At 45.6% G+C, this 13576-nt stretch overlaps 1 protein-coding gene across 2 annotated transcripts; it reads right to left on the reverse strand.

Moving 5' to 3' along the window:
* Positions 1–8179: 8179 nt before the first annotated feature.
* Positions 8180–12062, reverse strand: BATF3 (basic leucine zipper ATF-like transcription factor 3). 2 transcript variants are annotated; one of them, XM_084513750.1, is made up of 3 exons: positions 11461–12062; positions 10747–10851; positions 8180–8830 (listed from the first exon to the last, which is right to left on the reverse strand). In XM_084513750.1, exons 1-3 carry the CDS (start codon positions 11494–11496, stop codon positions 8645–8647), a joined length of 327 nt encoding a protein of 108 aa, XP_084369876.1. In that variant the 5' UTR covers positions 11497–12062; the 3' UTR covers positions 8180–8644. The 2 variants fall into 2 exon arrangements, with proteins under 2 accessions (XP_084369876.1, XP_084369875.1); XM_084513749.1 differs by lacking the exon at positions 11461–12062 and adding an exon at positions 11038–11171.
* Between the last annotated feature and the right edge of the window lie 1514 nt (positions 12063–13576).

The following is a 13576-nucleotide window of genomic DNA, read 5'->3' on the forward strand; positions in this document are numbered from 1 at the left end:
GATTACTGCTTTCTCACTCTTATTTTTAATATGCATTCAGTAGCATATTAAATGCTACTGAATTTAATTTCAGTTCTTGAAACGCTGCTGTTCAGGTATAGAACAAGTATGCAGATAATAATGTGCAATGGGATTTTTATCAAGAAATCATGCAAGTTTTTAGTATCCTTGTGGTATCATTTATAAAATATATTCTTCCAGTTTGTGAGAGCAAGCCAAGAAAGTAAGACAGCTAAGTCTCTCCATATGCATCTGATGTCAAATATTGTGATAAAAGTGAAATTGTAAATTCATCATACCTACTTTCCTTTGAATGTATATAACTGATAGTTTAAAAGTAAAATAATTTCATTTTTCTCAATCATTATAAAAGTTAAAACTTGAAAGAAAAACAATTATCTACAGCCATGTATTGTTTCCTGAATTTTAAAAATAGTGACCCTCTCTAGGTGGAAATGTAAAGAAACTATATGGAAAGAAGTAGTGATGCAAAACCAATTAGTGAAAACTGCAGAAATTGGTTTTCATATGAATTAAGTAGAATATTACAAAATATGAGACTGATATAACACTTGTTAATCTAATAACTCATGAGGAAAATGTTTTGATCACAGTTTCTTAGCAGGCTGGTAAAAATACAGATGTGCTTATAATGTGAGTGTCATATAGAACAGCCAATAAAAGGCCTGAGTTATCATTCAACCTCACGTTACAACTCTCAGCCACCCATATCCTTGTTTATACTCTTCTGCTTGAATTGTATCCGCAATTAGATCCTGTTCCTGCTGCAAGCTGCTCTGTGTGGGCTGACCTCACTGACTCTTTGAGACTCCCTGAGTTATCTGAAACTCCAGACTGGAGAAGTGTGGAACTACCAGCACGGCAAGGCTCATACCAAGGCAAGCTCTCTCAGCATTTTATTGACCTGGAAAGATGGACTTCTGTTCTTATAGAAACAATACTTAAGTAGCTGTCGTTAATTTCGTCACCTCACCTGTATGAACAAAAAGGCTCTTTCAAATTCCATGGCCCTGGGCCATAAGTCAAACCCTTAAGCACAGCTGATGGATCACCTCCCCCTAGAAAGGCATGAGCAAGGATGCGTAACATCTCAGTGCTCTGACAGAATAGGTCCCGAGTCCATACTGGAACTTAGCAAACAAATGGGATGACCAGAATTTACAAGGGAAATTTCTAGCCCTGTGTACTATTGTCATTTACAGTAAAAAAGAAAGCAAAAATATTCATCTCTAGAGATTATTTACCTCGCAACCCAATAGTGCACTTGGAAATTACTGTACCCTAAAACAGCTCTGATAAGCAAAGATGAAACTCAAAGAGCTAAAAGGGAACTAGCAGCTTTCTTGCTTAGTATCAAATCCTGTTTTAAAACTTTCTGATCTTAAAGACATCCTGTTTATATATTTAATGAATGAACTGGATGTAAGAGAAACAAAAATTGCCTGCATTCCTCTGTCAAATGCATATTCCCAAAGCTGGAATAACTCAGCTTTTAAAATAAACAACTAAACAGTTTGGGAAATTTACCAAAATTCCAGTTATATTTTGTTTCTGTTTCTCTGTGAACGGCTTTTTTTTTTTTTTTTTTTTTTTCTGGGAAGGTGACATGGTTCAATGGTAGGCATCAAGAAGAAGAAAATTCCCTCTCTTTTCTGCTCTTTTCCTACTTTAATCAATACTTTAATTTGACAAGAGACACTTGTTTTACAAAATCTTACACATGAATTAGTTCTCCTGTCAAAATGAGCTGCTAGGTAAAGATGTCAGATGCAGGGATCTCGGGGATTATTATTTTATTTTATTTTATTTTATTTTATTTTATTTTATTTTATTTTATTTTATTTTATTTTATTTATTTTATTTTATTTTATTTTATTTTATTTTATTTTATTTTATTTTATTTTATTTTATTTTATTTTATTTAAGATCCTCTTGCTTTTTAAGAACATTTGCAGACCTTTTCTAAAGCAGATGGGACAGGAGGAAATATTTCAGATCACCAGTATGCTCAATTGGTCTCACATCAAATAAAAAAACTTCAGCCTAAAAAATAACGGGTTGTCTGTATACACACCTATCCACAAAACTGCTCATACACACCATTTCTGTTGGAAGGTTATTCCTGAACCTCTTTCTTCACATATACAGCTCAAAAAGACATACAAATTACTCCTGTTTATTCTTCTACCAACACTCTTTCTTTTCTAAAATACTTCCCCGCCATGATCCTTACTCCACTGTAACTACATAGACTGTGTTCCTAATGCTTCTCAGACTATTTGCCTAACGACATAAAACAAGATCTCAAATTTTTTTTTCTCATTCCATTATTCTTCATAGCAGCCCTTCTATGAACATACGTTAGCTTTGGTTCACCTTTCTTTATCATGGGTGAGCAGAAATGTATGCAGAATTCCAGATGAGGAATTTTGTTTCATCAGGCTCTTGCACGATTATATGGACATTTCTCTCTTAAAGAACACAAAAATGCACATAAAGAAATAATCCCATTACTACACATCTAAGTTCCAATTTAACTTCCTTTTTGCCTCAGTGTGTTGGTGCCCAAGCGTCAGTGACTGACTAATATGCCTGTGCTTTTTCATTTCATCGTCATTTTCAATCAGTCTCCACCTTGTGACAAAAATTCTTGTTATTAGCTCAAGTTTGTGACTGTAAACTTTGCATCATTAATGATAATTGTATTTCTATTCTCATCTCCAAGGTCACACTGTTCCTCTTGCATGGTATTTCCATTTTCCTCTGTACTAATGGCTCCTCCATATCCAAGCTCTGTACAGAAGATTCTAAACAAGTGGTCTGAGTTCAGTCCTTGAGAATCTCCCCTTATAATCATTTGTTAGCTGGATAGGTCCCTTTTCTAAAAAGGGAGCCTTTTCAAATCTTCCTTCAGCTCATCCTCTGGTTATTTTTCAGTTCTTGTACTAATTCACATCATCTCCAGCTGGAGTAATTGCACCTTGCGTTGCATCAAGTGTTTAAGCAGTCTTACTGTTTATTCCTTATTCTCAATTGTTTTACCTAAGACAGAATTAGTTTTCTTACTATTTACAATGGAAGACAAACAGTAGTAGTTTTCTTATGCCAAGACAGTTTCCTTATAAGAATCTCAAGAAATTAAACGTTTTATTAATTCAGAGTGATGAAAACGTGACAGTATGTCCACAATGAGACACTTGAAGGAGAAAGTTCTTCCAGAGGACAAAGAACTGGAGATGTCTAGCCAGAACTGAGTTTTGGGGGGGAACGGACTGTGATAGACTTCATTGGATGGTGCCTGGATGAGTGCAAAAAGCTATACTGGCAGGCTGTAGAACTTACTGAACATATACCATTAAAAAAAAAAATCTTCTAATGCAGATTTGAAACAAAAACACCTATTAGGAGTATCATTTTCTATATGGCTACATGGAGAAGCTGATTCAGGATAAGAAAAGCTTTGAAACTGAAGCACAGTAGTCATTCTGTACTAACTCCCCAAATGAACGTTTTCATTCTATACCAACAGAGCCCTTTGTGGTTTAGCTTTATCCACTTCTAAAGAGAACTATAATGATTCCCTTAGAGCAGACAAAATACATAACTAGTAGAGAACAAGAGTATTTACAAAAGTTATGCCAGCTATTTCCAGACTAGGCAAGCCCTTTTGATGTCATGGTTTAAAATTCTACAGTGGGTGAAAAAAATCCTACTCAATTCTTACAGATTTTTTCCATAGGAACTATCTAGGAAAACAAAAAACAAAAAACAAAAAAACAGTTGAATGAGTACCAGAAAAGCAGCATGCAGTCTCAGGGATGATTGTTACTATAGTTTCCTTATTAAGAATTACCCACTTCAAGTTAGTCTGTAACCACTCCAAGTTAAATATTACCCAGGTTAGTAAGCATAGTGCCACATGTCCTCTGAGACAGCTGTAGGACTGTTCCTGCTTCCAGTGAAACCAGTGTAGAACGCGCGTTTCTGCAAAGAATTAATACAAATTCTTTCACTCCCTTGTAGATAGGTGCCCACACTACATTCTGTGCGTAGGTGTGAAATGTTTCTCCAGTGACCATTTGAGAGCAAACCAGGGCTTACAAAAAGAAAACTCCTACCCTCCTGTCAAGAGAATAACGTTAGTCTCTAACAGTAAATAAACCCACTGCTTCTCCTGCTTATCATACGTGCTTCCTTCCTGTGACAGGAATTATATCACCACACTGATGGGAAGAAGAGAAAAGGGATTTTTTTTTTTAATGGTTGTTTTATCTATCACTTTCACTGAGGCAGAAATTCAAGACTGATTCACGGACGGAAACCCCAAAAGCCATGCAGCAAAGCATTCATCTATGGACAGGAAACAGTATGGGCTTTATAGGCTAGAGTAAAGGTTATGTCACTTCTAAGTACGCTTTAAAAGACTGCTCAGACACCTTCCTTAGTATTCAACTGACAAAGCTAGACACACAGAATATGCTTTAATCATGTACAGGGTGTATCAGCAAAGTTGAATTTCTATATTCTCCTACAAATTAAACTTGTTCCTATATCACTGATAACATTAAGCAGTGGTGTCACCTAGCCACACAGGAACAGTTGTAAAACAAAGGAAGAATGGGGGGGAATATGTAGCATCTGAAATAGAACAGCAGGAGAATACAAGGGAAATAGCAACAAGTGCAGGTGAGACCAGCAGCAGAGTAGTACAGGAGGATCAGCAGATGACAGTAAAAAAGGTACCAGGTAAAGAACAGAAAGACACAAAGTCTGTAGGCTTTTTGAATTTTATTTTTTTTAAGGTGTGCTTTTAGCAGGACTGGATGACTACATGAAGACACATAAATATTCACATGCATAAATATAAAACATCAGTGGGCAGGAGCGGGACTTTCTAATCAACTCTCTTGAGGTATAATAATTGATCTCTGTTATATTCTAACAGTTTTGGGAAGCTTGACTTTGTCTTTCTGTCTCTCTTTGGAGGCCAGAATTATCTTTTAAAAATAAGATGAATTTAAATCTGACCCACCATCAACTCAAAGAAATGAATAGACAACAGCTGAATTGGACCCAGTCTGCTTACCAGAATTAATATTTTTATCTTTGGGTAAGTTTGAACTGAGCATTTTGATTTTTCATTAGACTCAAAGAAAATACAAAAAGGAAATGCACACTAAGCAAATCTAGACTAACTGTAATCTTCATTGAGAATATAAGAGGGAAAATCCAGTTTTCTTGGCAACCCTCATCCACATTACATGACCACAAACAGGATTGCAATTCATAGTATTTCTCACGTGAACCAGCACCTGAACATAGAAAAGATCTTCCCTAGGTAGACGCATCAGAAAATTATGCAAGTATAATGCAAACCACATTTGTAAGGATCAAGTCAAACTATCTGGAAGCTTTCTAAAGCTAGAATAAGTCAAGCAGTTTTTTAGCCATATATAGGTATGAAACATTTTTTGTGATGGTGTAATACCCTGCTGCAAAAGGAGAGGTCTGAATCTGAAAAAGAACTTTCTGTTGCTTCCTTAACAAACGGGCCTTTTCCTTTCTGTTCTCCTTTCTGCTTCCCTATTCATGTTACAATTATCCCAGGCTCCAGAACATACTTTCAGTTTTGAAACTCTCTGTAAATCAATAAATCCTTTTGAAGAGCTCCCGCAAACAGGGTCATCAGCCCAAGTACATATTATTGTATTAGTGATACATAAGCCAGTGCTTTAACAGGTCACTGTGTCATTCACAACATGATTCAGCTATGACAATAATTCTACAAATGTATCAGTATGTTGGGTTTATCTAGTTTGGGACACTCATTTTGCTCACTTCTTTTGCTTAGGGTTCTCAACTGCCTTTGAACTTCTTTCATACAAAGCACAGTTTGTGATAGATGCCTTCGCTGAACTATTAAACAGAAGAATGATGCATAAGGCCCTTTGGTAACAGTGCTGGGAAAAAAAAAAAAAAAAAAAAAAAAAAAAAAAAAAGTGATGCAATAGATGCAGGAGGAAGAAGCAGTCCCTGCCCCAAGGGTTCAAAGCACACTGTTAGTAAGGGACCCAAGGCACAGGCTGGAGCTACACCCTGTGGCTGTGGGAAGGAACTTGTGGTCGTGAGGGCCCCTGTGGGGCTCCCAGCTCTTCCAAGGAACAGCAGCACAGCCTTGGACTTAGGCTGCTGTTGCAAGCACACGACATTGTTGTGAGTTCAGCTGTTTTCCCCTTTACATTCTGCACAGACATTGTGCAGTTAATGAGCCGATAAACTTAAATGCAGAAACAGCGGACTGAAGTTTGCAGAGCAAAACAAGATCGTTGCTTACTGGTGAGGAACATACAAAAGGACTTGGGCTACTACATAATAACATGCAGCCAGTTTCTAGGCAGATATTTATAAGAATACATGTGTAAGGATGATGATTTCACACAGGTGACTACTCTTCCCCTTCTAGAGGAAAGCACCTGTTGGACAAAATCCTTAGGAGGATTCTGCTGGGATGGACTGTCTTAGACAAGGTAGTTGATCTTTCCTCCCATTTTTGAGGGTCTGCAGGGCTTCATAGGAGATACCACGCTTTTGCATCTACTCTGACCTCAGCTAGCTCCTTTTCATCCCCAGCCTCAGCTCAGCCACACATACACATCTAAGAGACAGAAGATACCCTCTCGCACTCTGACCATCCTAAGCTATAATGAACTTTACTGGAGCAAACGTTGTTCATTTCCACTATGCTCCACCTTCTCCATTACACCTCTACTCAGCCCAAATTACACTGTGGCATCCAGAGGGGAAGGGATGTAGGTGGGTGGGTGAAGATACTCAAGATAGCTTCCTTTATTAAGGGTGACACGAAGAATCCTGTCAAGGACATTACCCAAAAAGCATACTGCAACGTGTCCTGAAGTTTTCATTTTCCTTGGCAGGGACTGCACCTGCTTTTCTTTGTATGATGAATCAATTTTTACAGGACCATAAGAAACTTTGAACAACACGTTTGGGCTGTGGATCGCTTCTGCAAGTGCTAAAAATTCTCTTGGGGACAACCTAGTGCAAACTTCTCAAGAAACCAAAAACTCCCTCCTCCTGTTGACCTTGAGTTTCTAGCCTAAGACAGTGGCATGAGGAGGCCCTTTAGAAGGCAGATAGAATTAGTGAAACTGTGCAGTCAACTGTCTTCATAATTAAACTGTAATTCATAATTAAACTAGTGAAACTAAATATATAAAATCTTTTACACTTTTCAGATCACATCCTGCTGATAAATACATAAATCCAGCTGAGGGGAGAAATTAATCTCATTAGTTGAGCTGAAAAAAAAAATTAAAAAAAAAAAAAAATCACCAAATGCTGAAGTGGGAGAGCTTGCAAAGGGATAGAGCTTTTTATTATCCAGAGATGCTCTTTGACTGGTAAACACTGTGAGCAACTCTTTGTTGGATCCCAGTCTAGGGCATTCACATTTCTAGGGCTTGACACAACTAAGAAGCTTCAGAGAAGGGGAGAACATTTTTCTGTTTGTTTCTCATAAACATGGTCATAATTCTTCCTTTTTGGTAAGAAAGGGAAAAAATAGTTAAAGTAGTAATAAGACATATTGCATGCAGTTATCCCATGTGGACATGGAATTAAATGCCTAGCCAAACTAACTCATTTTATCCATGGGCATCACTTATCAGAAGCAACATGCGAGATGAAGAATAAAGATAATGCACTACCAAAAAAAAAATAATCCAAACAATTCCCCTAACCCCAAATAATCCCCTAGTTAATTTTCAGTGTGCACACTAAAGGAGTAAAATGTAAGATCTGCTCTTTAAAAAAAATGTGTAAGACCAGCAGACTGCTTTGCTTTTCCTTCACACAGAGCAGACTATCATTATTAGATACTGGCTGAGCTGTATTTTAGGATATAAAACATTATGAGAATTAATGCTGGCAGAGGCTGATGATTGGGGATAGTAAAGAAATAAAGACTGGGAAAACTCACTGGTTTACACGCATTTCAAAAGAGGGACTAATGAAATGGCGATAAGAAAATAATAAAGCAACTGACAGGAAGATTACCATTAGACTTTGGATTTGACCAGCAAACAAAGAGGAGAGATGTTTTAAGGACATTGGATATCGAAGAAGGTGGAGAAAACCATAAAGATAGGACATTGCTTTTATTAACCAAACCTGTTTAGAGAAAAAAAGAAACAAAACCACAAACCAGCAGCCAGAATCTGATATACAAGGATGACAACTGACAAAGGGTTGCTAGCAGTGGATGCGTGGGAGAAAGGCATCTCAGCCCAAGGCCGGTACTTTTCCCTGTCTACATTCCATTGCACGATGGTGGGCTGCATCGCACTGTGACATTTCTGAATGCAAAACCATGGCTCGGAGATTCTACAAAAATATAAAAAGTCGTGGTTCGAGTTGTCATTTTTTCCATATTGATGTTTTCCTGAGATTCAGGAGACTAAAACACTTCAACACGGAGAAGAGCTGTGTGGTCAAGTCCAGCCCCCTTCAAGGGAAGGCCTGTGCCCTAAGTATGCAGTTCTTCAAATCTCCCCTCGTACTGGCACTTTCACACATCGCGTCTAGAGGTGGTGGAGGCAACGTCTCATCTGGGCAGGCAGCTGCTGAGTGCATCGGGCCTTGGTACGGTCACAAAGTTCATGGTGCAGTGCAATAGTGGACAGATCTTCTCGTGATCCTTCAACACTTCACTCAAGTGTTTCATTTCATCTGTTAGCTTTCCGATTTCTCTCTTCAGGGAGGTATTTTCTTGCTCAAGGGACTCATATTCCTGGAAGGAGGAAAAAAAAAAGCCTACTCATAGTCAAAACGCTCTTTTCAGTGCTCCCACCTTGAGTATATTCAAGTAACTGTAGGCAAGAAGCGTGGTTTCTTATTATAATGTGCAAAACGCTAAGGAAGGACATGCACAGCCTCGAGCAAACCTGGGTGCTTAAACAGGGCAGGTACTTCACGACCTGCGTCCTGAGCACGATGCGACTCCTTTTGCAGGAGGTGCCCCTGGACGGGGGGCTCCCCAGCAGCCCAGGGCTACAGAGGCAGGTGGTGGTGCCCCTGTGGTGCCCCTCCCAGCCCCAGGCTGTGCCTGCCAGCTCCACACCATCAGAGCTATGAAAATGAAAGTCCCGAGCCCCCAATTGGTCAGCAGCACTCCTGGCCACTGCCTTGCTTGTCCCTGAGCAGGCTGACTTTGAGCCAAGGCTCCTCTGGCAATGAATACGCTGCTGTTAACTGCAGGGGAGTTTTGAGATGCTCTGCAGCACGCACCTGTGACGGATGTGAGACTCGCGTGTCACTTTTTCTTTTTTTTTTTTTTGCTAGCTGCAGGTCTCAAGTGTCCCTGCTGCCAAGACTTCACATCCCAAAAAGAAGAGAGCCCAAGGTTCAGAGCCAGCCCACGGAAAACCTGCAGGTGTCTGCACCTCGCTGCTGGCCTGGGGCTCAACACTCGCCCACTCAATCTCACCTCCCTGGGAAAGCTTCAGAGCAGGCTTCAAAGCCCACACGTGCCTTCAAGGGGCTGCTTACCAGGCAGAGGGGAGAGCCCTGCACAGTGCTCCTCTGGGCAGCCAGAGGCTGCCTCTGCTTCTCTTCTTTGCTGCAGCTTGGACCCCCCCCGCCCTCCCTGGCACCTTTCCAGCACCCACTCACACAGGGTACAACAGGCAGGATCCTCCTGACACATCCCTGTAGCAGAGGCCAGCATCCCTGGCTCTGCTCTCCTCTTGTGCCCCAAGCCCCACGGAGCAAGCGTTACCCTCCAGTCGCTCCATCCCTTTTGCAGGGCAGAGAACACCAAATTGCTCCTGCTAAGAAGGAATGCCTCTTCAGCCAGATCTGCCTGGAAAAAACTGGGAATGAAGATTCCCAGCGTGAGGGAGAGCCCCGAGCCCAGCAGGAACACCAGAGCGGCTGTGGGACGGTGCAGTGACTCCAGAAAAGCCAGGGCTTGCCCTGTCCAGAAGCACCCAGCACCTGGCAGTGTCAGGCACTGACTGAGGAGATCTGGGAAAAACCAAACCCCAAACTCCCCACCCTGTGCCTCCCATATGCAGCTCCTTCCACCCTACATGACCAGCACAGCCACCAGCAGCAGGACCAGCTCCCGGGGTACCGGGAGCCCCGCTACAACAAAAGCACTGCTGTGTCAGGCAACATCCCGACCCGGAGAGCAGCAACTCCTCTCCTCCAGCGTTTGTGCTGGGGACTGGAACCGCACGTGTGATATCGAGAAGTGCTGAGAGTTTCTGGAAGAATGAGCCACTTTCATGCTTTTTGGAAACACCCACTGCTATTTATCAGAGCACACATGCATAGCAGCTAACTGAACCGAGCTCCCGCGCCAGTTTTGGAGTTCCTAAGAAGCCTTTTCGAGCGGGTATTTCTGCCCCACACCACAGTTTTAAGTTGAGTGAAGCCAGCGCTGCCACCCCGCAGCGGTCCCCTCCTCCACCACCTCCTCCCCGGGGCATCCCTGCTCCATCGCAGCGCTCCTGCTGGCCTTACCCCGGCTCCAGAAGCGAGCAGCTTTGCCGAGGGACACCAGGAGCCCCGGGGAGCTGCTCGCAGGCGGCCAGGGGCCACCAGGTGCGGGCACGGCCGTGTCCCCCCCATCCCCACCGGGCAGAGCCGGGAGCGAGCTCCGTGCATCCCCAGCCCCGCGGGCACCCCGAGCCCCCCGGGCACCTCGTGCAGCTTGTCTGCCTTCTGCGTCTGCTTCTTCCGGCTTCTCTGCGCCGCCACCCGGTTCTTTTCTCTCCTCCTCACCTTCCTGTCGTCTTCTTCGTGACTCTGGAAAGACACCGAGCCAGCAGCGCCTCGAAACAAGTCCGGGAACCGGCGGGGGGGCTCCCGCGGGCGGGCGCGACGAGCTCCGGCAGGCACCCACCAGCGTCCCGGCAGGCACCCAGGGGTCCCCGGCAGGCACCCACCGCATCCCCGGACCCCCCCCCCCCGGACCCCTGCCCCTACCCCTACCTGCTGGCCACCCTCGGAGCTCCGCGGCAGCGCGCTGCCCGCCGCCGGGACGCCGCCCGACATGCCGCCGGCTGCCGCCCGCCCCGGGGCGCCGCTGGGCAGCCCCGGCCCCGGCCCCGGGGAGGGCTGGAAGGAGGCAGGGAGGGCTGCAGGCACGGCCCCCCCCCGGCCCGCCCCGGCCCGGCACCGGCACCGGCACCTGCGGGCCCCGGGGCGGAGCCGCCGCCCGCATGGAGCACACGTGGAGGGCCCGGGGGCTGCGCCCCACCGCCGGGGGAACCCCCCCAGTTCCCGGTCCCAGGGCACGGAGCTGCCCGAAATTCCCCCGGAGAACCCCCCTCCCTCCCTCCCTCCCTCCAAAAAAATTGCCCCCCCCCCCCCCCAAAGCCGCGCAAAAGCCGCGCAGCAGCCGCGCAGCCTCACCCCTGCGCACTCCTGCCCGCAGCACTTGTGCGCCATCGGCTCCTCCGAGCGCCGTGGGCTTCAGAGAAGGGAGCGAGGCTCATCGGAGTGAGGACGAGGCATCGGGGCTGGAATACAGCGATTTTCGCTTTCGCTCCTCGCCCTGTTCCTTTAAATAATAAGGAAATGCCGCGCGCTTCTGGTAAAGGCGAAGCAAGGCAGCGCCTGGGGACAGCGCGGCTCTCCGGGACGCGGCTCCCTGCCTTGTGCCACAGCGAGCAGCGCGGCTCCTGACCGAGCCTCTGCTTCTCCCTCTGCTCAGAAGGATTCCTTTTTGCCCTGGCAGACGCTTGCCAACGCCCTCGCTCTGCTGTAGGTGTGTGCACAGCACCCCGTGTGCCAGCGCACGGGGCACACGCGTCCCCACGAGGGAAGGTGTCCCGCGGCGCCACGCACGAAGCCCCAGGTATCTCAATGAAAGGGGCACTTCCCCATTCTCCTGGTTTCCCCAGAAGTTTGAGTCACGCAACTTAGATGAAGCTGAGGTTGCGGAGGCCGCAAATGGAGTAAATAAAGCCCGACGTTTTGGGAAGATCCGGCCAAGAGTTCGTGCTGGAGGTGAGAGAAGCACGCAGCTGGAGGCCAGGAGCTGGCCTGAAGGCAGTGCTGCTGAAAAACCTGGCCAAGGGCTTCTCCCCAGCCCAGCTGCACCACCTCTGAGCACTTTTTGTCTCTGCCCTCTGGGCCACCTCCACCTGGTGCTTTTGGAGGACCAAGCAGCAGCGAGCCTTCCTTACTCCAGTGTCCCCTGGGACCCACATCCCTGACGGGCCCTTCATCTCCCTCGCCAAAATGCCTCAACCAGGGGCACCCTCAGGCTGTGCTGGGGCTGTGAGCGCCCTGCAGGATGTTCCCGGCCCCCTGGTTTCTCCCTGCCTGGCTTCTCCCTTCCTCCATCACACCCGCACCCAGCGGCTGGGTGCTGGGTAACTCCTGGCAGCTGCAGCCTGAGGAGGTTTCCAGGACCCCACAAGCAGGGGACAAGTCACAGGAAGGTTCCCTTGGGCCTGAGCATGGTCTGCTGGGGCTCAAAGTGGCATAGGAAATGAAAAGTCAAAATTTGCTCGTGGGAACAAGTTTCTGCTTAGTATTAAAGCTCTATCTCTGGTACATCTGCAGAAATGCCTACACAGTAATTCCAGGTAACACAGCAGCAAGGGCAGAACATTTCAATGCAGGAGGGAAAACAAGCGCAGAAAGCAGCCCAGGCGGCTGAGTTTACGTTTTACCCTCGCAGCTTATCAGCGACTTCTGTCTGCGTCGAAGCAGCCTACACACACGCGCGGGCTGGAGCCGTGGTTGAACACAGCGTGGCGCTTCCAAGGCACGGCACAGAGCGCAGCCGGGTGTCAGGGCACCGAGTGCCCTGGCTTGCAGACACGCCGTGGTGTCTGCGCTGAGATTTCTAGAAGGGGAGGCTCTCCCTGTGGTGTTTGCCGTCACCTGGGTTAGAAAACAACATGCACAGGGCAGGGATGCTCCTCCAGCCCCTCAGGTTTCACGGGGTAGAAATGGCTCGCCCTCACCGGTGATGAACACACCGCTGGCAGCACACGCCACCGAGCAGCAAGATGGTCCAGCTCACCCAAAAAAGCCACGAAATCCAGCCTGCAGATATTCCCGAGCATCCCTCACTGTTGAGCCGCCTTACAGGATTCAAGGGCTATATAAAGAAAACCTACCAGACATTTCTTGATGCAATACCAATTCAGCCCAAGTTAAAAATAAGTTTGGATGTTGTGACATTTCACTGAAAACCTGATTAAGCACTTGTCTTGCACAACACTGCTGATTTCTATGAAAAGTTAACTGAAGGACGAAAGGCTACGGGAATGGGAAAAAAAAATATATATACGTCTTTCTGCCAGTGGAAAATAGATCCCAGACACTGATAGCTGCAAACATCCCTTGCTGCAGAAATTTTTAATAATTAGGGAAAGAGCTGAGCACTCAAGTGTCGAGTTTAGCTCATCACAGGACTTTCATTTCAAGAGACGTCCTCCAGCACCTTCTGCTGCCGCTTGGCCAAAAGCAGCCACCAGATTTGTAAATTCACAGCTGAGATGCTGCACTGGGA

The sequence above is a fragment of the Aythya ferina genome, assembly GCF_964211825.1.
Source record: "Aythya ferina genome assembly, chromosome: 3".
Taxonomy (NCBI): domain Eukaryota; kingdom Metazoa; phylum Chordata; class Aves; order Anseriformes; family Anatidae; genus Aythya; species Aythya ferina.